This window comes from Sardina pilchardus, chromosome 15, assembly GCF_963854185.1.
Source record: "Sardina pilchardus chromosome 15, fSarPil1.1, whole genome shotgun sequence".
Taxonomy (NCBI): domain Eukaryota; kingdom Metazoa; phylum Chordata; class Actinopteri; order Clupeiformes; family Clupeidae; genus Sardina; species Sardina pilchardus.
In genome coordinates, this window is record NC_085008.1 from 10,226,756 (window position 1) to 10,252,415 (window position 25,660).

The following is a 25,660-nucleotide window of genomic DNA, read 5'->3' on the forward strand; positions in this document are numbered from 1 at the left end:
TGCAAATTGATAGCATTTCCTGCTGCTGAGCTTGGTCCAACCACATACAGTATACTGTACACTTTGTTTGGCTGAAAAAGTGCCACTTCAGCATAACTAAAGATGTCGTGGAATCTCATTAACCACAGTGCTCGGGACAGGACCTCTGGGGACAGTGTTGAGCGGTTGTTCAAAATTCAGGATGTATAAAGCATTGTGTTCCAGGGCTCCAGAGTCCAATCATATTTGTCAGATACGCGACCAAACATCTTTGAAGTTCAACTAGAAGATTTTCATGTTCTGCTCTCTGAACAGGGCCATTGCAGCAGGGCAGGAAAAGCAGGCAAAGCAGGCACCCGTGGACAGCTCCATCACAATTCTGGAGAAGCCCCCTATATGATTTTGTGAAAGATGAGAATAACCAAAGGCGTAGGTCTAGTCTCAGCTTTGGTTGGGACACAATCTAGCCCAGCCCAGCCCAGCCCAGCATGGTATCACTGGTTGGTCCTGGTTTATAGCTACCTTTGTGTGACTGGATATTAGATATCAGATGTTTTTCCCAGGAACTAAAGAAGCTACAGTGGAATGGAATGGAAAGTAGCAGTCGCAGTTTGCATTTTGCATGCATACTGCTGAATCTGGAAATGCACCATAGTTTATCTTTCATTTCTCTGCATTGTGTAGGCTACACTCACAAATACATTACATACCCAGAATATAGAAACAGGAATATGTCTCACATCCATTGTTTATTGCAACTGCAATATTTTAATTTCAGTGACACATGTTAACATTCTTTGCGCTTCATGCACACAAGTGTCTGTATCTTGTCATTTGTATAATATTGGATGGATGAATTTGATGGCATGGAAAGATGAATGAAGTGCAGATGTATTGGTTGTAATAGTGCTCATGCGAAGTTCAGGGTCCTCATGTACATTTGATGGAAACAGGACATGTCTTACAAGTCATTACCGTAGTTGGTGCGTGTTGGTGTTTTTAAGCTTAGCGCTACTAACCATAAAATATAATTTTATGTGAGAGACCTGTATGGTGAGGATGGATGCCTTAGCTGTTAGTGCGTCCTATATTATTATTTTCTATCTCCCAACTTTACACATTCTCCATTCTACCTAGGTTTGATAAGTTACTGATGCTGTGAATGAACAGGGTTGGATCAGTTGAAGCACAGAATAGTTACATATATATAGTTACACTTGAGAGAGAGAGAGAGAGAGAGAGAGAGCGAGAGAATGCAACTCGCTCCTCTAGTGAAAGGACTTACATTTCCTGTGTGTCCAGTTTCAACAGGTGTAACATGCACACACATACTCATACAGGCACACGGAACAGGTACAAGAGGAAGTGATGTCAATCAATAGGAGAACAGGTTAGTTGAGTGAAGGTGAGCCAGGAAGCAGCTTGTGCTAATTTCTTTACATGAGTTGCAGGCTTGTGTTACAGCACAGCTGAAGGGAGGCAGTGAATTCATGGGAACCTATTGAATATCTGATTCTCCTGCGAGTTGACTGCGGAGGAGTAGGGATCTGACAATGGGAGACATTCGAGATTTCCAGACTCAACCAGCCCAGCGAGGTAAATTTTTGTGTGTTGCCTCACATTTCCTTGTTAATGAGGGACTTGAGCTGCTGCAGTTCATTTGTTCTCTCACTCCTGTTGCAGTAGACTTGCTCTATTCCATCAGTATGTACCAGTGTGACAGGAGCCGCTCTCTCTTTCTGACAGTCTTGCCGAGGTGGCTGCCCCCTCTGTCTGTAATAACACTCATTTCAGGAAAGAGAAGAGGGTCTAGATTAGCAAGTTGCTATAGCAGCACTGGTTGCCCACTCTCGGTGTCTTTTCACTGTATCGTCAGTGTCTACAGGCGGATATCACTGAAGAAGTAAGATTATTGTTCTGTATCAGGGACAGAAACTTTTACAGCTTGTGAAATCTCTCAAGTGTGTTTTGTGTGTACAAATTGCACAATTGCATTGTGTTCGTGTTTCAGTTGTTTAAGCTGTGTTTGAATGCTACAGACATCATACCATTTTCTTTCTATTTTTACCCTCTGTTGGTGTTTCAGTGCTTGCACTTAGACACATGTAGAATGTGCCTTGAGTCAACAAAAGTTTTTGTTCCATGGTAGAACTACTGTTTGTTCTCTATCTTGGTGCTATCGGGGTATATTCTAGTTGTATTCTCTGGATTCTCTGTACTCCCTTCAGAAGTCAAAAGTCTGACTAAGAACTCAGGATGTGTGTTGTATGATACAGTACCTGTAATGCACTCAATTAAGAGCATTATATATGTACAACGCAGTGACATACTACTCAAATAATACAAGACAATAGAAGAATAACAAAACACACCAGGCATTTTTCCCATAGAATAGGGTATCATTTGCGAGCAGGTTCATTTCATTCAGTCATGTACAATAAATACATGTACTGTATTTACTTCTTACTATTTACTAATCTAGACATTAGAACACTCATCAATCTTTATAATCCTATGTTATCCATACCTCCATGCATCATACACACACACACACACACACACACACACACCACTCACACAGACACACCACTCATCCAATCCCATTTGATGAGTGCTGCCACAGCCCTTCTTGTTCTCCTGGTGTTGGTGTGTGTAACTTGTTGCGAGGCTGTTCTTTATTCTGAGGCACATGGCGTTTCTCATATTTGCATCCCTTACAGGTAGCTCATTAATTCAGCTCTCCTAATCTCATAGGTGGACAATAGAGACAGAGGTGCACATATTTTCCTACTTAGGTATTTAGAAGCCAGGTCACCTTGTCTACACTTGTTAGATTGACAAAGCACATTTGGCTGTTTCTACAGGTCAAAGGTGAACGCATAATCAGTTTTGAATGAAATTCACTTTCCTTGTTATGTGCACATGTGTAAAGGAAAGGACTATGTTATAATAGCAGTATATATACTGTATATGATAAATAAATGGCATTATTGCAATAAATAGCATTATTGTGTATGCTGTTTTTTTAGATATGGGTTATGTCTGTTGTAAAAGCCATATTTGGTTAGATGGTTTTCTTAGACGGTTCTTTTTTTGTCCTATTAGTAGGAGGGGATCTTTACGGTAACTCCCCTGTGGAGCGAATCTTACATGAGAAGACTAATGATCCAGCTCAGTCTGTGCCAGCCCCTTCTATGTGCAGGAACACTTTTTTTTTTCCTCACTCAAAGATCAAATCAACTTTCCAGAGGGCCCCCTATCCCTTGTTCTTGTTCACTCTTGTTCGTCCATGTTTTCCCCCCTTTTGAAATATGATCGGTGGTGAGACCTGTAGTTCTGAGACCCTGGTACCACACTGCGTTGAGATGGCCTTTGTTATCAGTTCAGATGGGCTTGTTCATTATCATTGAGGCATTGTTAAGCTAAGCCCCTCGGTAGGCAACTTCACAAAGACAAAACAGATACCTTATAGGGATCCTGCTTCATCAGCACCTGCGACTAGCTGTCACGGTGCACATTAGAACAGACTGGAGGACACTATGTTGTATACACTTTTGCGCAAGAGAAAGTGACAGCCTCAATACCCCCCCCCCCCACACACACACACATCTCCCACCCCACCTCTTTCTGGAGTTTCTCACCAGATGCATTTTTGGCAGGTAATTTTGCATGAAAAAAAAAGTATGCAGAGATTGCCTTTTAGAAGCTCAGTGGTTGGCACCAGAGTTTTATGAGAGTTAGATGGAAATCTCAATTTTCTACCTGTCACTCCTTACCTTATTTATTCGTTCACCCTCTCCCTTATTTATTTATTTGCACTTATTTTTCAGTCAGCGCACATTCACTCACTATCCCGGCAGTGCTTTGTTCCTTTACTATATGTCATTCCCAGTTAGGGATCATATTTTTGTGTGTTCAGAACAGCACAGCGTGGCGAAGCAGTGCATGCAGCTTGCATGGAACACCCAGACTTAATTCACACCATGTCACCCTGCATTTCCTGCTCGGGTTGGCTGCGAGGGATCAAACACGGAGGAGAGAGTGTCATTCAGGAAGTGGGAGTTATCATGACAACCCAGGGAGTCGGATGAGATATGTCTTTGGGTTCAAAATAGGTGGCATGGACTATTCTTGTGCTCGTATTATGGCTAAATTCAATATCTCTGGCAAGGGTCTGTAGTGTTACACTTCTCAAATGCTATCTTGAGTACCTGGTTTATTTATGATTATCCTGAGACAAGGGAGAGGGAAAAATAATGTATCCTCTCTCTTTTTTTTCAACGAAGACTAAAGTCTCCATGGATCTGTAATGGATTTGTCAAGTCTTTAATAGAATTGGAATGTGGGAAAAGCGAGAAGTTGCCAGGAGATTCGAAAAAGAAAAACCAAAGGAATATTTGAACAGCTGCATCGTCCTGTTTCATAAAATAAGCAAAAAGCTGCTTTTAGACCTTTCTATCTTTGCTTCATGCTCTTCCTCACTGAGTCCATGTCTCTCTCTATCTGGCTCAGCCTCTCTCTCTCTCTCTCTCTCTCTCTCTCTCTCTCACGTACATTGCTCTATTTTTACCTCCCTCCATACAGAGCATTTAAATATGTCCGTTTAAGACAGTAGATATGGATGTGAAGAGCCCCTAATGTGAAGAGCTCATCCGAAAGGGATGCAGTCTCTCAAACTGAGAGCATACAGTTCTCCCATTCTCATTTAGTCTGACTCCCCCCAACACACACACACACACACACACACACACACACACACACACACACACACACACACACACACACACACTCACACTCTCACACAGTAAATCCGCTGGAAGCCTCATGAATGTGCATACATGCAAGAAAAGGTGTTCATACCAAAAGCATGGACTTACTGACTATAGAAATGGGCAGTTAGCCAGTGAAGTAGAGGTAAGAGGTGTGTGGACACTCTTCCATTTCTATGTAGCCGTTTGCCTTCTTATGGCTGAAAAAGCGGTTCATTAGTCACATTTTACTTAATTTGCAAATTCCTACTCTCTGTGACCCAGCTAACCCAAAGCACACCACACGCTGAGTCCTGCTGCCACACATTAAGTAATTTAGGGTCACTCGTCATAAACAAGTGTCATGATATGCACCAATGTCACCCTCTCTGGTTCATTTAATGCACATGCACACACACACTTGTTCAACTCGAGAGCTTTATTTATTTAGTATTAGTGCTTTAGAGACGGTCTGAAATCCGTTTCATAACGGTATGAAAATGTAGCACCACAATTATAGTGATCAAAACAATCACGATTATCTTTGTTATTGCAGTATTGTTAAACTGTGCCAGAAGTTTCTAAACCTACAACCGGTGATGGGACAAGAGAACTCTCTAAAAAGTCAACAGAATAGCATTCAAAAGACATAGGGTCTTGTAAAAGTGGTGTGACTCCTTTAAGAACAATTCTGTCTGTGCGAGTGGTAAAGGGAGATATAATGTTTTGTGTATTGAGTATGGGTGTGTGGAGTTATCTTTTGTGCTAATCTGTCATATTATATCCAGATAGTGCATTAGTTATCGTGGAAACATACAGTAGATAGCTAACAGATTTCAGAGTATCAAGCTGAATGTTGGAGGATTGGGGAGAAGAGTTGGACTGGGTTTGAACTGGCCAGATCAGAGGAACAGATTGATAGTAAGAGAAATCCAAGCTGCTGTCACTATTTAATTATGTCTACTGATTAATCAGTAATTCATATCCTAATGAATGCTTTTAGACTGGATGAAAATGCAGCCTTTGAAAGTGCTGGAGTAGAATGTAAGTGTTTATAATCTACTTATCAGTGGCAAATAAGATGTTCTATTCTGTTCCATACGTGTTAGGGATTAATGCCTTTAATGATAGATACAGTGGAGAATGACAGGAAGTGAATGGGAGAGAGAGCAGGGGTGGGATCTGGAAAGGACCACGGGGAGGGAATCGAACCCGGGCCGCCGGCGTACGGTGCAGGTGCCCCTGCCAGCTGGGGCACAGCTGGGGCCAATGTTATGAACATTCTTAAGTAAAGCTCTACTTGATTGGCCGATTCAATTGCTTTCAGAAGCATCCCAGAAGTGACGTTCCTTTTAGTGATGTTCCTTTTAGTAGGCTCTGTCTCTCTCTCTCTGTCAGACACGTCTTATATGAAAGTTTCTACCTTTGCACTCATTGATTATTGTCCTCTTTGGTACTTTGGGGTTAACTGTAACCATTTTCTGAGGCTGTTGAAAACGCACCAAATCACACAATGTGGTCGTTTTGGGTGTCGTGGGTTGTAATAAAGGTTGTCGACGATCAAACTGACTACTTTTTTCATTCGTTTTAAGAAGAATTTCTAGTTGTCTTGCCAATCGCGCTCATAGTAGCCTATCCGCTGACGTCGGGTCCCGTAGCAACACAGTAGGCTACAGTATGAGACTGCTGAGCCTGTCTTGTTCTGTAGAGGAGGAGAAGAAGGATTGGCAGCGATTGCGGCCGGGGCAAAAGTATAGTGTGGAGAAACCAGGTCCGCAGAGGTACGGCTCGCCAGCACCTGGGCTACCTTGTTGAGTTTATTATGCGGTGTCAAAACCGCAAGGATGTTTTTCCCCACAGTATTTTGGCAGCAGCTGCCGCCAAATTCGCCAAATTCTACCCTCCTGCTTGAATCAGACCGTCATCCGCACACAAGGATGTTTTTGACAGTAGGCTAGCCTATGTTGGCAGCAATTGCTAAATTCTATCCTCCTGCTTACCCAAGCTAGAAGAAACCAAAAACTCTGCTTACCCAAGCTAGAAGAAACCAAAAACTCTCCTCTTAAACTCTTCAAATTAATTAAGTAGTCAATTTGATTGTTGACGACCTTTATTACACGCTACGACACCCAAAACGACCAAATTGTGTGATTTGATGCACGTTTTAAACGGCCTTAAAAAATGGTTACAGTTAACCCCAAAGTACCTCCTCTTTTATGTCCAGGGATATTTCAACTCAAGGAAGGTCTCTCGGCCAATCAGAAACATATAAATAGTTCCATAGAACCCAATTGTTGTATAACGATTATTATATTGGCCCTGAAAAAAAAATGTTGTTTGACCCCTAGCTTTAAAACGGCGTATGAGCATGGCATGAGGCAGTTGGAGATAAAGCATGGTTAGGCTCTGACTCAACTGCGTGCTGCACTGTTGTTGCACCAGACCCCACTTTACACCCGACTCGGTCTGGCGCTGGGGTTTTAATGATGCCAGCAGCTGAAGCCGTGCTCGTCTCAGGATGTCTAATTAAACAGCCTTGACATGACGCCGACTAATTGATTACCCTCCATGATCAAATGACAAAGAAAAAGAAGAGGAGACTCTAAATAGAATCCTTCCCTCTTCTCTTCTCTTGTGATCTTCATTTCACACAGCCAACAGGCTTATTTATTTATTTGTGTCCATGTGATTTCTCGATGCTCTTTGGGGGGCGAGGGGCTTCTACTCCAGTTTCCAATGGAATGCTCCTTATAGCACACACATTCTGTGCCTTTTAACTAACTTTTCTTGATGGCCAGAGGAGTCGTTTGTGTAGCTCTGGTTTTTGGGTGTCTGCGTTTGTTCAAAATATCGTATGGCAGGTTACTGTGAGGTTTAGGGACACTGGTTTGACCTGCACAAATATAATGTATGGCCAAACTTGACCTTTTCTATTCTTTTGTTAAATTAGAAGGCACTTATTGCACGTTTGCCAAGGTCCCTGCCACATCATTTCATATGTTTCTGTATAGATGGGAATATGAGAGAAGCTTTTGTCTGAAATGCACAAATGGGCCAGCCTCTGGGCTCTGCTTTCTTTTTTTCCATGGAGTGTTGCTTTCCAGACTGCTGTGTTTGTTCAGCTCATTGACGTTCCTCTACAAAAGCGCTTCGCACCCTGCAATTATCCCCACTGACGGATTTCCTCTCGAGATCCCTAATTGCATCTGTTCTTTGGGGCACTGCTATGCTCATTGTGATGCTGCAATTGGAACCTTGTCATCAAAACTTGTACAATTAATGGAAATAAAAACGTTCCAAGTAATTATAATCATTAATCAGAAATGTTGCATTTGTGAGGCAGTTCAAACATGTGTGTTCTCTACAACGTAGACTTATCTGATCAAAAGTATACATTTTAAGCTTTGTTGGAACAAACTGATGAAAATTAATTAGTTCTGATTTTAGGCAATGGCAATTACTCCGGTGCATTCTTTAACGGTGGATAAGAGTGTATATTTGGCAAAGCTATGATATCTGCTGGTCAGGATGGCCAAAGTCGCAATTTCCTGTAAATGTTTGCAGTTCTTCATTTTGACCTTCTCTTCTGGTATTTTACCCATTCTCCTTTAGGGAGTGACGTTGCTTTTGTTGTGTTCTGGTTGTCTCTACCACAGTATGCAGTGAAACAGACATCAGAAAGATTTTTAGCTTCTCTCATCCTCTCTCACCTGGTGCTCAAAGAAGGTGACAAAGTGTGTTTCAGTGTGTGTGTGTGTGTGTGTGTGTGTGTGTGTCTGTGTCTGCACGCACAAGATCTTTTTAGACTTTACATTGACTGATTGATTCGAAGAGCCTTTATGAATAATTTACAACGAGGATTTTTTATTCTTCATTTGTGGCAGGAAATATCATGCTAGACTGAACAATACCCTTTCACCCCAAAACATGCAGTGTCTCAAGAGGAGAGAAGAAATATAAGAGGCTCTTAAAATGGTAGCTTTTAGCTTGAAGCCTTGAAAAAAAAAAAAGAACAGACCGGGATCCTGATAAAAGAATAGAACCAATTCAAGATAATCTATTTATTATTTATTTAGCCAGCCTTTTTTTAAAATCAGTCTCTAGAATTGAAATGTGGGTCATTTCACCCCATTTTCTCTGAAGGCCCAAGTATAGTCGTCTGCAATGCATTTTTTTTACCCATAGCTCTTGAAGGGCACACTCACTCAGGTGTGGCACAGAGCAGTATGTGTGTGAGGGGTGTTAATTTGCACCATTGTTAGTGAGGGACTCGATGTTATCTGCGTAGGTGTGGGAGAAAGAGGAACCTTGTGTGTGGTGTGTGTGTGTGTGTGTGTGTGTGTGTGTGTACGTATGTGTGTGTGTGTGTGTGTGTGTGTGTGTGTGTGTGTGTGTGTGTGTACGTGTGTGGGTGTGAAAAACAAGAGGAGAATGCCCTCTAGCAGAGCCCATTGCTACTGTCTCCTTGGTAGTAATGAGCCTCACACAAACACACACGCACACACACACACACAGACACACACACTGACACACACACAGACACAGAGTCACACTCTCCCCTATTACTGTGAGCGCTGAGCCACACCTGTCAGCGCCCTAATAAGGATTATCCTTGGCTAGTATTGGTACCTGTGCAGGTATTGGTACCTTTTGGATGTATCATTGTGGTTTGTGTGTTTCATTATTTCATTAAAGGTCGTTTCACAATTCTATTTGTAAGGCATTGCCTACTGATCAGTCATAGGATGATGACATGAGCTGTGTTTCCATTCAACTCATTTGTATGTTTCAAGCGCATCCATGACAATTTGACTAAACAAAATGTGAGGCCGTACGTGTTTCCATCTACTGCGTTATGCAAATTAATAATGGACATTTTCCTATTCAAGGCAGGAGTTGTGAACAGCTTTAGGGTGTGGAAATGGCAATATTTACCGAAACATCATAAAATTGCCAGAAATGCTTGATTATGTAACAAACTAATTTCCATCAACCTTAATCATATTGCACCTTGTACGAATTGAGAGTTGATCAATCATCTTCCCAAATCAAAATTTTATGGTCAAAAAAAGCTAGTCCGAGGGTTGTCACTCTGTTTATGTTGTGTCTGGTTATGTTATGACTGTATCTGGTCTTGATTGTGTGAGGGTTTTTTTCCCCGTCAACTGTTTGCCTCAGTGATGACAATTTCCATGTGTTTGGCCGGAAATTTGTGGTAATCATGTCTCAGAATCGACTGAATCACAGATGAATTCCAAATAGGATAGCCATAAATGGTCTTGTCTTGTCTTGTCTTGTCTAGTGCACAGACTGTCTTTTGTAGCTCTGGGGCAACTCTAATGGACGACTATGGATAGTTCAACAAAGTGACAAGAGAAGGCAAGAGTTCCATTTGGTGGGAATTACAGCATGCATTTTTTGTGACAGCTTTTTTGTTTTATTTCGCTTGCTTCCTATGACAACACTAGACAGTTTTACAGCATGACGAGACAAGCTGAACTGTCATTTCATGTTCAACTCAATTGAAATAAACTGACCAAGGTTTTTTTTTTTTTTTGAGTAAGGCTAGATGGAATTGAGGCAAGTCATCACTGTTTGAAATCCAACCACATACAGTACCAACACATATGATTTCTGCAACCCCAGCTGTTAGTTAATCGGAAACACTCTATCTTTTTGTAGGGGAAAAAAGGAAGGCGTTTCTTCGACCATAGTTTTTTTCCCCCAGATAGCCATTGCACTGGATTGGGAAAGCCATGTCAAAGATTCATTTTCAAGGTACAGGTGACAACAACTCCCAGGTGGGGTTCCCTAACCTTTGGCCTTAATCTTCAGGTGGCTGTCAACAAAGTGTCATTCTGTCTCTTTCTGTATCTTTCCTTTTCGCTTTCTCCTTGACAGTAACTGAAATGACAAGCTCCTCTGCACACCAAGCCCCCCATCCACATATGGTGATTGATAGAGGTGCATTGAGAAATATGTATAGTCTTTATATGTTTTCCCCAAGAAAGAGTCCTTAAAAACTCAAGACAGGACCCCTGTCTTATCTTCTCCCAGCACCTGTGTCTGAACCATTTTAGCATTCAAGAGTGTTTGCCTTATAAATATGTGACAAAGCTATTTGTTGTGCTTTTAGAGTAGACTGTATAGTTACAGAGTTTAGATACACACCACATTTGGCACGGTGTGTCATATTGGCATTCCCCTTCTAATGTTGCAGTGGTCTCTTAATTTTTATTATGACCATCAACTCATTTGAATGTCATTCAGCAACCATAGGATGACATCAGAAAAATGTGCAGCGGTCTCTTAATTTTTTCCAGATCTGGAATATTCAAAATGAAGAGATCACTTTTAATTTGACAGTTTAGCTGTCTCGTCATGCTGTAAAACTGTATAGTGTTGTCATAGGAAACGAAATGAAAATAAAAGCTGTCACAAATAATACATGCTGTAATTCCCACCAAATGGAGCTCTTGCCTTCTGATGTCACTTTGTTAAACTATCCATAGTAGTGTGTGTGTGTGTGTGTGTGTGTGTGTGTGTGTGTGTGTGTGTGTGTGTGTGTGTGTGTGTGTGTGTGTGTGTGTGTGTGTGTGTGTGTATAAAGTGATATCTTACTCAGAATAATAATCTTATATTAAGATAAAAAAAAAAGATCTAGTTTGTATTGTTTTAGTGTAAGGATACTTACAGTACTTTGATTATTTGACTTCAATTAAGAAATAAACAACAAGTACATTTATCTGCCAATGGATTAAGAAAATGCATCTACAATTTGTCTTAAATCTCAAATCTCATTTTAAAGAGGAATACTGCAGGATTGGCGATTTCATCTCTGGTTTCGGTTTCGTTTTTCATTTTTGCTCGTTTTATGCTTGCATATTTCTCTGCAGAGCTTCCCCGACAGGTTTAGCGTGTATATTTATACATATATAGGCTATATATAAATATATAAATTGCAAGCGTGGTTCTTCTTGTTCCTTTCACGTCTCTGACTTCCAGATGTAAACAGCAAACGATCGTTTATCAGAAAGTTGCAAGGTTGTAATAGCGGAGAGGGACACTAGGGGCGGGAGGAAATGTGACTGTTTTCGATAAAACTGGTCAGTCAAGAAAAACAACGATTTCTAAGCGATTTTATGACTATGAAAAAGTTGCATAGGGTCTCTTTAAGTTAAAGTAAATTTTCGTACTCCATTGGCACATAAATATGCTTGCTTTTCTGAGAGAGAGAGAGAGAGAGAGAGAGAGAGAGAATAGTTCTAGATCAAATTAAGTTTCCTCATTGGGTGAAGTCATTAGCTAGGACATGCATTTTGGGGTTTTCAATTTTCCACCATGACTAATAACTCTGATATAGACAAACTCTCCCAGTACTCTAGCCATCCCAAAGGACATTGACATTATCATCCTTTACAAAGTCTGCCAAAATGTTCATGATGCAATTGGACAAAGATCAATATTGAAAACATGCAATGTCGAAAATAAGCATTTAATAACTTGTATGGGTCCTAAGTGTTTATCATTAATGATGTAGACAGAATTTAGGGAAGAGTTTTCTGCATGTCCATGGTGGTTTTAATTTTGGGTGTGTTCATCCAAACTGTCCTTAGTCTGAGATAATGTTATTAAGACATATTCTATGTGCGTCGGGGTCCGGTTCGCCCTGCCGCCGGAACTTGTTTCTCGATAATGACTGGTGTTCTATACATTATCCCTTATGTATTGAACTGCTGAGCCCCGGTTTATAGATTAAGGTTTAACATTCATTTAAACATTCTATGATTTAATGGAAGTGGATTACACCAGTTAGCCTAGCTAAAATGGGCATTTCCCATGTATTGACACTAGATTTCTGCTATTACAGCTGACAGCCATGCCTAACATCAATTGGACACTCTTTTATACACATATTCCTCATGGTCTGATTTATTGTCTGTACAAAAAATAGTTATTTGTTTTTTTAAATAATTTATTTTCCAAGTTTTGCTTTGTTATGGGTAATCTCCTTATGTCTACAGATGTACCCGATCAGCCTTAACAAAGCCCATCACATCACACAGAGTGCAGAACACTGTGTTTTCTAGTGTCGTAGAGCATCAGCACCAGGAGGTTGGCATGACTGCCACACTGGCAACAGGTCAACTGCAAAATACTTGCGACTCAAAATGGAGGGGCAGTAGTTACAGGGATTATCCCCCACCCCACACACATTTACCCAGCATCCACCTCTCCGTCCTTTCCTCCTTCATCCCTTATCAGAGCCTTGCAATCTGTTTTCGTGGCTTTCAAAGCGACCTGGTCAACCGTGTGGTCTAATCTAAATTTAATTCAGCGCACCACCCAGGGAGTTTGTAGTGATGGTGGGTGGTCATTTCTACGGGAGAATATGCTCTTGTCACACTACGCTGCACACCACTAGTGCCACACATGCACAGAATATGCATGTTGCTAATTTGACTGTTTGATTAAAGAGGTCACAAGATTACATGGGATTTAGGATGTACTTGCATGCACAAGACCTGTCTGGAGCAGGTTTTTTGTCAGGATATTTTTCTTGGTGCCCTGGTATCAAATGTGAAATTAATAATAAAGATATAGTGTTCTCTCTCTCTCTGTCTCTTCTCTGTCTCTCTCTCTCTCTCTCTCTCTCTGTCTCTCTCTGTCTATTAACATATACGTTTATATATATTTTTTTTTCAACCTTATTGCCCCTGGCCCCTTATGGCCCTTGGCTCCTGGCCCTCCCCCTCCACTTGGTGGCCATACTGCAACACATTTTGGGTACTTATTGCCAATCTATTTTGGACAGAACTGCGCGTGCTTGAGGCTTCAGGACACCAACCTGACTCCATCTCCAAGATTCACAACACATCATTGGCCCAATGTATTCACTTGTCAACTTTTGGCAGTGGAAGGGGCAGAATATGTGTACAGTAGATGACTGCAATGTTTGCATTACAAACTAACTCAAGTAGTCCACTTGAGGGAAATTTGATTGGTTTAAGATGATGGATAGGCAGACACCTGTCTGTGCAAAATCACATCAGGGAAGCTGGATGGAAACCTATTCTCAAAGAAAGACACAGGTCTTCAAATTTCAGATTATAAGAGAACACAATCTCTCGTCAGATGAAGTCAATATCGACTGTTAGGTTAAGTTCTAAGCATAATTTCTAGAGGAGAGCAGACAGTACTCAATGCCGTCCCCTACCCAATAACATCCCAAACAGTGAAGCAATCATGTTATGAGGGTTTCTTCCAATGGCAGGGATTAGATCCTTCTGGTCCATCTTCACTTTCCAATAAGACAATGACTGTAAGCACACCGTCAAGATTAGGCAGGAGTGGTTTAGGGAAAACTGTGAATGTCCTTGAATGGCCCAGCTGGACTCCAGCTTGAACCAGCCAATCAGCCATCTGTGGATAGGCCTGAAAATGGCTGTCCACTCATGGCCCTCATCCAACCTGACAGAGAATCTGCAGAAAATCCCCACATTCAGGTGTACAAAGTTTGGTAGCAATTACAACCTCAAGTCTTTTTGGGTACGAAGTGACAAATATGCTTCAAGTATGGAGAAAAGTCTTTAAAAGCTTATGTTAATACGTTATTTAAGTTTTTACTAATTGCTTTTTAACCCTCAGAACTCCGACGGCATGCTGGCGTACCCTTGGGAAATGACTAACTTTAACAGACTTACCCTTGTCCAGAGGTGCCACAGTTGTCTAACAAAAGGGGAGGGTAGGATTATGCAAAGCTAATTGGTTAAATCCGATTAAAGGAATAGTTCGGTATTTTACACTTTAAGCCCGTTTTCTGTATTGCCTAGAATGCAAACTTCGAAATCTCGATTGATCCTGTATCTGCAATTTGGCTGATATAGAAGGTTCTCTGTATGGCTTCAGCATTGCTCGCTACGGGCATGGTCTATTCTGTCCTTAAAACACCTCTAAACTTTTAATTTTTAAATGTGCAACTTACCGAGTGGTTACTGGTCTTCAACGATCCTCTATAGCAAGTTTTGCAGCGAAATACAGCTTCTGTCATCTTTTATCAGGGATTTTTGAAATCCCGGAAGTGCTTTTTCAGATACCTGACAACCATGTGTGCCTAATATAACACCACATAAGTTGAATTTTGCTGGGAAACTTGCTATAGAAGATCGCTGAAGACCAGTAACCACTCGTTGAGTTATGAATGGAGGTTTTGATTGACTGATATGCAGCAAGTTCCCTGCGAATGAAACTTTCTAGATCAGTTTTGTTCCCCAATATTGCTGGTAAAGTTCTCAAAAACATTGCTCGGTAGCATTGCCCGGGAATATTGCTCAACATAGGTTTGACCTTTAACCTCCAGCACTGATGACACCAAATTATCCCCATGAAGACATACTGTACATGTGTTTCAAATGTAGGGTAGGGTTTTATATGTTATATGATTATAAGGGTTGCAGAGTAATTAGTTCCCTGGCATTGAAATAAAACATTTAAATTACATTACTAATTAAAATGATGGTGATCAGAAAGGGGTTCTATATGAATATATTTTTTTCAGTAAAGTCTTAAAAGCTTATATGTAGAATATAATTATTCAGCATTAGATGTTATAACCATTACATAAATGACAGGAAAATTGTTGTATTCCATGTAGGATATTCTGACTGTTTTTAGATCATTAGTAAATGATAGCCACCTTTTAAGATTACCACCAACCAGCTGCTGCCGAAGGCTTTATCCAAAGGAGCATAGCTTGTATTGACACATACAGTTTCCTTTGTAGTTTAGAAAACACACATACATGTAGCGTGATTACTTGGCCTTCATTTTGTTGTTTCCATGGCTGTCCTAATATAAAGCCCTGCATTTTCTAAGGGCACAATTGTAAGAGAGGTAATTTATTCGTATGTGGTTCAAACCTTTACAGTTCAGTGAACACTGAAGGAGAAACTCCACAGAAGTGGAGTCACTGCCGTTTGGGATTTAGAGGCTGCTCTATGTATACCAGCTTCAAAAACCAAAGCACAGTCTATGTCCTTTCATTGTTTATCAGATTCATGAAGGAGTTCAAATGTCACTATAGTATCTAAATTAATACATTATTCAGAAACCATAATGTGCTTACTGACAACAAACCGATTGTTTATTATTTCCAGTAATACATTATATGGCTCGGTTTGATCATGAAGTCTCTCGGTGATGGCACCTTTTTTGTTTGTGTCTCAGTTGACGGATGGACAGGAGGCTCTAATATTTGCCAGAACCTGGCAAATGGGTTTTGTATTGACCCTGTGCTCTGCAGCTAGCTTGTCGAACGCCCACTCTGTTCAGCCATGTAATTGGTTTACCACTTAAGTCATGGTGCAAATTAGATGTGTTGACCTTAAACAAAGACAGAGAGGCACAATCATGATATGTCTGAACAATCTAGGAAGAAAGATGTCAAAAGCCTGTTGTTAATGCTCCATAGAGCGGCCCATATGCGTGCAGCTCTAATTCAGCAGTCATGAACCAGTATTATTTAGGATGCCTTTCAATTTTACCAGGTCAGTTGTCCCTTTTGAATCTAAAAATGATTTTGAATATTTGGACGTGTTTGCTTGGTTTTTTTTCATGGCTTCATGTTCGGTCAGCACAGGATGCTGGGATTTATTCTTCCTTACTTTACTGTAGGGTACACAACAGACATGGCAGCAATACAGGTTTGTTGAATCTCATATTGCTGCCATGGATGGCTTTCTTCAAAGGCAGGAAACTTACTGTCGCACATACTGTCCAGTAAGCAAATGTTTCCGCCAAATTAATGTTTTTATCTTTGAATGAATGCTCATCTATATTGTCCCTACCTGCTATGGTGCTTCTGTCAACATCTGACTACATTTTTGCACATTTGTACCTCTCCATCCATCTCTCAAAAAGAAAACATGTTTAATAGAGTGTACAGAAATACAGGTGGTCAGCTCAGTAATATTGCTTTCCCACTCTGTGTGTTTCCCCCTTTTTCCCCCGAGTGCTCCTTCAGCAGGGGCTGTGGCAGGGTGGTGTGGTGTGGTGGAGGCCACCGTGGCACGTGTGCAGAGCTGGAAATATGACATTGGTGACAGTTGTGCTTGTAAGCAGTGTGGTACACACCCTGCATTTACAATAAGCTGTTGATAGTGATTAAAGTGGCCGTGTGGCGTCTGTGATATGCCCTGGGAAAGCATTAATCTTTTGGGTTCCTGCCCTTTCCCTAAAGAGCTGTGATCAAAGCTCCGTGCCCCTGCTCAAGGACGACGGAGGTCTTTGGGGAGGGAGGGGGCCAGGGTTGGCTGGGAGGGCGCTAGCTAGGTACAGCAGATGGAAAGTTCAGCCCCCCTTGCTTGTTTCACGGAAATGTCAGAACTGTAAAAATGGTTTTATAAACCATCAATCATACATAGCCTGTACTGCCCAAAATAGTCAGGAGGGTGAGGAAATTAGACCTTGCCACTGAACTGTGGAGGTAATTACTGCAGCTTGGCTTAGGTGACTTCCTTTTTAGCAAAAACCCAGGGCTGGCTGAGCCACACTTTCAAAGAAATGTCCAGTTGGCCCCCGTGAGAAGGCAGGTGTGTGCTGTGAGAGCAAAGTGAGCTGAGAATTTCACCCTCCTGCATGTTCAGCTGCCAAGTGTTTGTGAGTGCTTTCTGTGGAGTGCTCCCACTTTTCTTTTTTAAGTAACAGAAGTGGTTGTATCTCTGGTGGTCCTTGAAGCATACCCTGTTGCCGTGTTTTAGAGATATGGGTTGTATAATGAATTCAAGATACAAAAAAAAAGCAAGTTTAAAGATGGTATGACAGTATTTTTCTATTTTAATGGTATGCAGGGTGTAGATTATTTTGAATTTCTGTCAAATGCTTATTGCTTATTTTGGTAACACTTTACATTACAGATCAGTAATAAGTGGGTAATGTTATGGTCATTTATATGCAATTTCTTGGTAATAATATTTTTAAACCACATATTACAAATAATTAATCTGTAGTTTCTAGACAATTACTGTGCAATTGCTATACAACAACAATGCAAATACAAAAGTGCAAAAGTATACACTTATCTATCATAAACAATGCATGGTAAAAAACGCTGTTGGTGTAATGAGCACCATGTTGTGGCTGGTAGTAAAACAAGGGGCTTGAGAGGGTACTTGTGGTCTTGTCCAAGGTTTTACCCTGTCCTGCAGCCAGCAATTTACTGTCTGTTTGAATTACAGGGAACACCATGTCCCTTTGTGATTGAACGAATGACTTTATTGTGTGAGTTATTTTTATTTCGCCACAGCATGAAATTTTATTTGACATGCAAAGTGCTCTGTGGGTTTGCTTGTCGGGCGAAAATATTTTACCTTGACTTTGCAAAACTGTAACACTATCATCTTTTATTTGCAGTGTGTGCTTAGGTTGATTAAGAAGGTGATCATTGGAGGTGATTTACGGCACCTGGTTTAGCATTCAGAGGGAGTTTCAGGTTCTTGTAAATGCACCGTATATCCCCAAACCCCAATGCCAGTTTATGGAAATGACCAAACCAGTTTAACACCTTGTCCATCTGTGCTGTCCATGCATGGCCTATTTGCTGATTCGCCGTATGCAAAATGAATAATATGCATAAAATGTTAGGGTGTGTACATAAATATTCGATGAAACAGAATTAAGCCTTTTTCCATATCACATATCCTCACATTCTGCTCTTAAGCATAAGACTATTGCCAACTGTTTTCAGATAGACACAGGAGAGGTATCAAATTCCTTATGCTATATTCCACAGTGGTGGTCAACCAACAAACTAGCCTGTTCAATACAACATGGCGCATGTGCTTCATTGAATTAAACCTACAACACTTCCAGAAGGCTCAACAGGTGGGTCTGGCATCCGGACCGGAACTCGTTCACTCTCATGTTGTGTTCTCTACCAACAAATGCCAAAAAATGCAACTGAACTAAATGCAAGTCCTTGATGCAGGCACCAGCAAATACCACTCCAGAAACAACATGACTTCACATATCTCGCTTCACTTCAGGTTACAGCAAAACCCAAAGTATTCTGTAAGCAACTTAGCCTTTACCATTGGCTTGCCTTTTCAGCAGCCTTCAATACCGCAACTCCTTTCAGTTCTGAATACTTTCACTTCTTCCTTTCAAAGGCTTCCTCCATCACATCTTCAGCAAAGTTGAAGTCACCTCCCGATATCCTTTGCTGTCCCTCTTGTTCAAACAAAAAGTCTACTATCCTTGTCGTTCACTGGCAAAGAGTTCACCTTAGCTCTCATTATGCAATCAAGCCAGTTATTTGAAAACCTGATTATGTCTCCGATGTAGTGACCCTGGACTAGGCCTGTTAAAAAACGGATATGATATGCTTTAAAGAGCCATGATCCATACATAGCTCATAACTTCCGTCTTAGCCAACTCATTGGCTGACGTTCTTCAGAACATCAGAGGCCCCTCCAGTGAATTTAATGTGGTTAACCTCCATGGCCCACAGCTCTCTCCAAATGGTCTTCCTCTTCTCAGCAGCAACGTGACCTTGAGATACTGTTTTTGAACGTCTAGCTTGCTTATCTTGTTTGTGAAAAAAGCTCATTACCATCTGTCATTTCTCCTGTCTCACCAGCCCAAACATTTTAAAATGTTTTTTTTTTTTAATATACAATAGACGGAATCACCTTAATGTTCTTACACCAGTTTTCTCCTCCTAATACACTTCTATCTTAGTTAGATTTTCGGATTCATTCTTCCCTATTCCATATCATTCAACTTGGCTAGCTCATGGGTACATGGGTTCACGACGAGAAGGCTACAATAGATGATCTTGTTATTTGGCCACTCTTGAGACCAAGACGCGGCAAGATTTTGTGGTTCTCTGATCGCCTAATCTGACATGGTCAATCATAAAAGATAATTGTGAAAGACAATAAATTGTGTAGTCTGCACAGGCCATAAGGGGGTAACTGCCTGCTGTTGCTTTAAAAGTCTGGCTCTGCTGTCAAATTGCAACAATGAACAGCCAATACCAGCTCTTGGCTCATGTTAATTTGGTCCCCTTTTCAATGTTTAAGTTCCAAATTCCAAATATCAAAAGTTCTTTTATATCATATATTTTTGTAGTAGAACAATATTCGGCAGAAGACCTTTGTAGATAGATAGATACTTTATTGATCCCCAAGGGGAAATTCAAATTGTGTTCTCCTCAAAGCTGAATTGAAAGGCTTTTATGCCTTTAATCAGACAGGACAGTGTAGAGAGACAGGAAGCGAGTGGGAGAGAGAGTAGGGGTGGGATCCGGAAAGGACCACGGAGTGGGAATCGAACCCGGGTCGCCGGCGTGCAGTGCAGGTGCCCCAGCCAGTCTTGCCACGACTGGGGCCTGAATTGAATTATTTAATTGGGTAAAAGAGCAAATGGATGCAACGAGAGACTCATATTTACTGCTTTGAATAAAAATATGACCTAGTGGATATAGTGGTCTATTTTGACATGCCTTCTTGCCCAAGAAGATTATATTGGCTCTTTGCGGTTGCCGGTTATAGAATTGTTCATTCATACTGGACTTGTTTCGATCTTTTTGTATATATCTACAGACAGCAGGTAGCAATAATTGCAATGTAAGGTGGATTTTGGGGCATCAACTCAGCCATGAATGAATTGAAGAAGAATTGGGCAACTCGTTTTTTGCTCTTATGATTCAGTCGCCTATCATGTGTAAACTTTTTTAAACAAAAAATATTACTATTATTATTATTATTTTATATTTTTTAAGCAAATGGCCAGTTTGCTTACATAAACCAAGCCCAAACATCATATGACTTTCGTGCATGAGATGAAAGGCACAAGGACATCAGCCGGCACTTTATTCAGATACAGGGGCGCAATCAGATTCACAATCAAATCATTAATCTTTTTTATGATATTTTTTTATTGTTTAAAGTGCACTAACCACATCTTAAAATATAACATTGCTTTCAAAGGCTTTGTCAGTTTTAATTGACAAAGCACTGTAAATGTGAGCCTGTCTGAAAAACATGCCTGTCTGAACATTAGATTTTTACTGGTGAATCACAAGAGGCAGTCTTTTCTATATCAATTATTCCTACATAGACAGCTTGAAAGGTAATGCCAGAAAAGAGAGACATGAATGGTCTTTTGACACTGGTTTTACCATCACAAAACCTCCTATTAGCCACATCCTGTCATCTTTGACATGAAAGTAATACCATGGACATGTGTCTGGCACAGTGATATTTATGTGTTTTTAAATGATGAATATAAGGTAAAGGGATCCTGATATATAATAGCCTTTGAAGGAATAATAATGAAAATAGCTTGTGGATGGAATGCATTTGCTTCTCATTTTTCATAAATAGAACCACTACTTATATTTATTTGATTTCACATTTCATTCAGGAGGGCTGGGCATAGACAATTTCAAGAAAGTAAAAGGATCTTTCGCACAAAGGAAGCTAGTTCTCCCCTTTAGGCAGGGATCACACTAGCCAGTGGCAAGCGGCAGGTTTCCTATTGTTCTCTATGGTTTGGCAGCTGAACGGTGACAACGCTGGCGTAACGCTAGCGTTGAGCAAACTGGGAGTTGAACTTGGTTCAACTTTGAAGCGCAACGCTCGGCTCATCACAATCATTTTTAGAATGTTTAGGTATTTTGACCAATCAGATTCGTCTAAGAACGTAGCAACAGAGATTGAACTTAGGAACGAGATAGAATGTTTTGGATTTATTATTATGGTCTGAGCGTTGTGTTACGCTTACCGCTGCCGCTTGCCGCTGGCTAATGTGATCCCCGCCTTATGGTATGTGTGGGATTGACATCTAGCTCACTGTTATTATTTGATCACTATCCAGTCTCTCAGAAATGTAGCTGCGCCATCAATTGAACATGCGAGTGTGTTTAGGAGAGAGAGCGAATGGGGGATAAATGGAGTGTGTGAATGTGTGTCTGTGTGTGAGGGAGAGATGAAGAGACTCCTTTTTTCTCCCTGCTTATGCAAGATCTGCAAGACTAGAGCAGCACCGTCTTTTCTCCAAGGGGGTAGGATTAGTTTTTCTTTTAGCACAAAGAGCTACTTACCTGATGAGCTTGAGAAATCTGACCTGTCCCTGAAACTCCAGGGTAATATCAACAATTATCTGAGGCTGTTGTTGCTTCTCATTACCTGTAATCTTCCTCCTCAATTTCAGGTCCTGCTGTTGTCTCCGTGTCCCTGCAGTGGTTTCTGCTGCTTTTTGTTTTTCAGGCCTTCTTTGTCTTAAATTTCAAGATACAGACCTGGCTCACAGTCTCCGAAAAATGTCACAGCGCAGTGTGTATCCATGCAAGTGTCTTTTTCTTTTCTCACCTTTCCTGCCTAACTGGAACACTCTGTAAGATAATTTTTTACAGGGATATCCGTCTTGTCGAATTAAACTTTCATTACCATTACTTGAGAAATTGGAATTGTAACAAGGCTGTTTCACTTAAAACTAGGAGGATGTTTTGCAGACCTTGCCTGTGTGCTAGCACATTCTGCTCTATCCCTGGCATTTTAAGATCTCTGTCCGACTCCAAAGATTCCTTGTTTGAGGCGAAAAAGGGTTTGTTTTTGTCTCACGTATTGAATAGAATAGAGGTTCTGTGAGAGACAGGAGGCCCAGCTCACCTTTGATTCAGTGTGTTAACATGGTGGCCCTGATCTTTACAGCGCTGTGCTTTATATCCCTCTGATCCCCAAGGCTTCTCCTCTGAAATGGAATCCCTTTCTCCATTTTCTGCTCACCTCTCAAATATTCTGGCTGAAGATCTAAAACACCCTGTCCCTGAGTCCACTAGGATTGTGTGTGTGTGTGTGTGTGTGTGTGTGTGGTGTGTGTGGTGTGTGTGGTGTGTGTGGTGTGTGTGTGGTGTGTGTGGTGTGTGTGGTGTGTGTGTGTGTGTGTGTGTGTGTGTGTGTGTGTGTGTGTGTGTGGGTGTGTGGGTATGCATGCAGGGGTGCATGTCTGTATGTACATGCAAAAATGTTTTGACATTTGTATTTGACAAGAATATCCACACAAAAAGCATGGCTTTCTTACTCAATGCAATGTGAGGAATACAGATTTTGTACAGTTAGAGATGTATAAAATGATATGATATGAGATATGAGGAGCAGATTCAAAAAGTATATTTAGGAAAATGTTCCATGGTCAGCATTTAAAACATTCCAGTGCCCTTTTTAAATAGTACACTAAGACAGAAGAGCTTTGTTTTGAAAGAGGTGAAGGTGTCTCATCTCCATAATCTGTTAAATTGAAGCCTTTGTGTCTGATCATGTGAATAAGAGTCTCAGTGTTTGCTGCTTTCTCTCTGTCTCTTTCTCACTCTCTCTCTCTCTCTGTCTGTCTGTCTGTCTGTCTCAATGTGTGTGTGTGTGTGTGTGTGTGTGTGTGTGTGTGTGTGTGTGAGAGAGAGAGAGAGAGAAAGAGAGGGAGAGAGACCAAATGCCTTTAGTGTGTATTTATGTAAGTATCTGTGTGTCTGTGACAGCCAGCGTTATGGATGTCACAAGGGGCTCTGGGAGCTACAAACTCAATGATGCCACAGCATTTACTGGCTGTCATAAAGCCATTTCTTGTTTACCTGGAAAAGTAGACACAGATACTACCACAAGCCCCTCCTGCTGCTAGATTCTTTTTTTCTGAACAAGACACTCCTGAATCCAGTACTGTCAGCAGTGACAAAAGTACCACGCTTAGAGACACATAGAACAGTTTTTTAAATGATACTTGTTCTTGTTCTGTAAGACCTGGGGAGAAAGAAAGGCTCGGCAAGCACCCTCCCCCTCCCCCTCCCCTCCTATTTATCACTAGAAAGAAGAAGTCACTAAACTGACACAAATGCTAAAATACAATGTGGGAGCGGTTGACTGGAAACATTTCCTCTTTTTGCTCGTACCTTGTTTTATTTTCCCCATCTTAATCATATAAATAGAGGGCTAAATGTGCTTTGATCATGTCTGTTTTTAAACAATGTAAAATATGATCAGCCCTCAGCACCTCAGAGATCAAAGGGTTAAACTCCACTGTCAACCATCTATGTTGTTTGCTCTTGCGCAATGTAGAACATGTGTAGCATGGCTGTCATCTTAGCATGTTCATGTCACAGTGATGGGAACGGCTTTGACACTGATGCTACCTGACAGGCCCCTTGTGCTCATTTATGTCCCCCCTCTGGCAGACACTGTGCAATTTCATCGTGACCTCCTTGTCACTAAAAGGGAGAGAAAAAATCCCTAACCCCCCCCAAATAAGTGGGAAAGGTCTGCTCTCGCAGCGGGAGGAGGAGAGGAGGCGGACTTGTAAAATGTTGACACCGTGCTCCAGAGCACAGCGGTGAGTGCGCAGATGTCGAGCCAATGAGCTTGCTTGAGTTCCTCATTTGATTGCAGCGCCCGCCGCATGTCGCGAAATGTCAATGCCTCTCAGCCTTCAGCTCCTGCGCCTCCTTGCTGCCCACTAGGTTTGCGGGGTGGGATGGGGTGGGGTGATGGACTCCGTAGCTAAAGTAGCGGACAAGGTGGCAGACTCTCATCATTGTGTGTGAGTGCACATCTGCACGTGACGCGACCATGAGAGGATAAATATACGTGAAATAAATGAAAAAGTGAGTATGTACGAGAGAGAGAGAGAGACAGAGGTAGCGAGTGTCCTCCCCGACCGGTGTGGTGTGGGGTGGATACTGTAGCATCTCCGCCTGTCTGCGCGGCCACCGCCAGTGACCTGAAAGCAGATTGTGAGAGCCCGCATCAGCCGAGGCACTGAGGCATACACACTGGGCTGCTCTGTGATTTATGGCCTCCAATGTAGTCAATAACAGCCCTGGACTGAGATGCAAAGCTGGCCAAGATTAGATTACAAGGCTGGGCTCTGCATTGGGCTTTCTTCATTAAGGAATGTCAGCACCTTACATGTAAACTGCTGCCCAGCATCTGTTTATATGCTTCTCTGTGATGACTTGGCCTTAGGAATTGCCGCAGTGCCTACATATATTTGCCGGTGCCTGATGGTATGCAATGCAGCTAGGCTCTTTTACGTTTGTATTGGTATTTACAGTGCTCTGATATCCTTATAGATGGAGCATGCCTGCTGTTGTAGAGATGAATGTATGTACTGTATAGCAATGCATGCATTCAAAGGTGGCCTATATAGTCTATATTTCTGTCTTTTCTTTACAATATTCAGTTCAATAGGAGGTCAGATGTGCACTATACAGTAAATGTCTTAAATTGAATTTGGTTTAGGTCTTGATAAATGTGCACAAATGCAAGTAAATTCTGGAACCAAAAAAAAATGATTGTACTGGATTGGAGTATAAACAAAGGCAGAACTGTTATTATGCCTAATTACAGTAGCTCAACAAGAACCTGTGATTTTGGTCAACACATACTACATATCACACCAAAGGTATATTTAATGAAATGGCTCTGTTCTCTCTGGATTGACACGGAGCCTGTAAAAGGATTAGAAATGTTGTGCATTAGACCTGGTTGTCTGACGCGCATGATTGGGTTCAAAATCATTAAGTCAGGCTTGACTTGATGTTCACCTCCATTACATTTCCATGTGGGGTGGAGGTCACTAGGGTGTGGCATCACAGCAGAATTGTGCGGTTGCTAGGGAAGAGACACAACTTGAGAATTGTTGAGAAAGATGTGCTTTCAAATGGAGAACACTTGGAAGGCTACGCTGCACTATGTCAGTGATAATAGAGAAGTATCTAGTTTATTTTGTTGACGTCTTTATTTACTGAGCTAATTGTGTTTCCACAATAGTAGATTAAGACATGAGTATAAAATATTATTTCTCTCTTCCTTTTCACATAATACAGCAAAGAGTCTGCCAAGGTTTCTTTGTTTTAGCTTGGTATTACTTAGCTACATTAAGAG

At 41.2% G+C, this 25,660-nt stretch overlaps 1 protein-coding gene across 3 annotated transcripts in view; it reads left to right on the forward strand.

Annotated features, from left to right (window-relative positions):
• The first annotated feature begins 1,384 nt into the window (after positions 1-1,384).
• Positions 1,385-25,660, forward strand: part of LOC134102590 (inactive N-acetylated-alpha-linked acidic dipeptidase-like protein 2) — a 185,634-nt gene continuing 161,358 nt past the window's right edge. For all 3 annotated transcript variants that reach the window (XM_062556740.1, XM_062556742.1, XM_062556741.1), the window contains exon 1: positions 1,385-1,575. In XM_062556740.1, the coding sequence (XP_062412724.1) occupies positions 1,533-1,575 (43 nt within the window). In that variant the 5' untranslated portion in view covers positions 1,385-1,532. The remainder of the gene's footprint in view (positions 1,576-25,660) is intronic.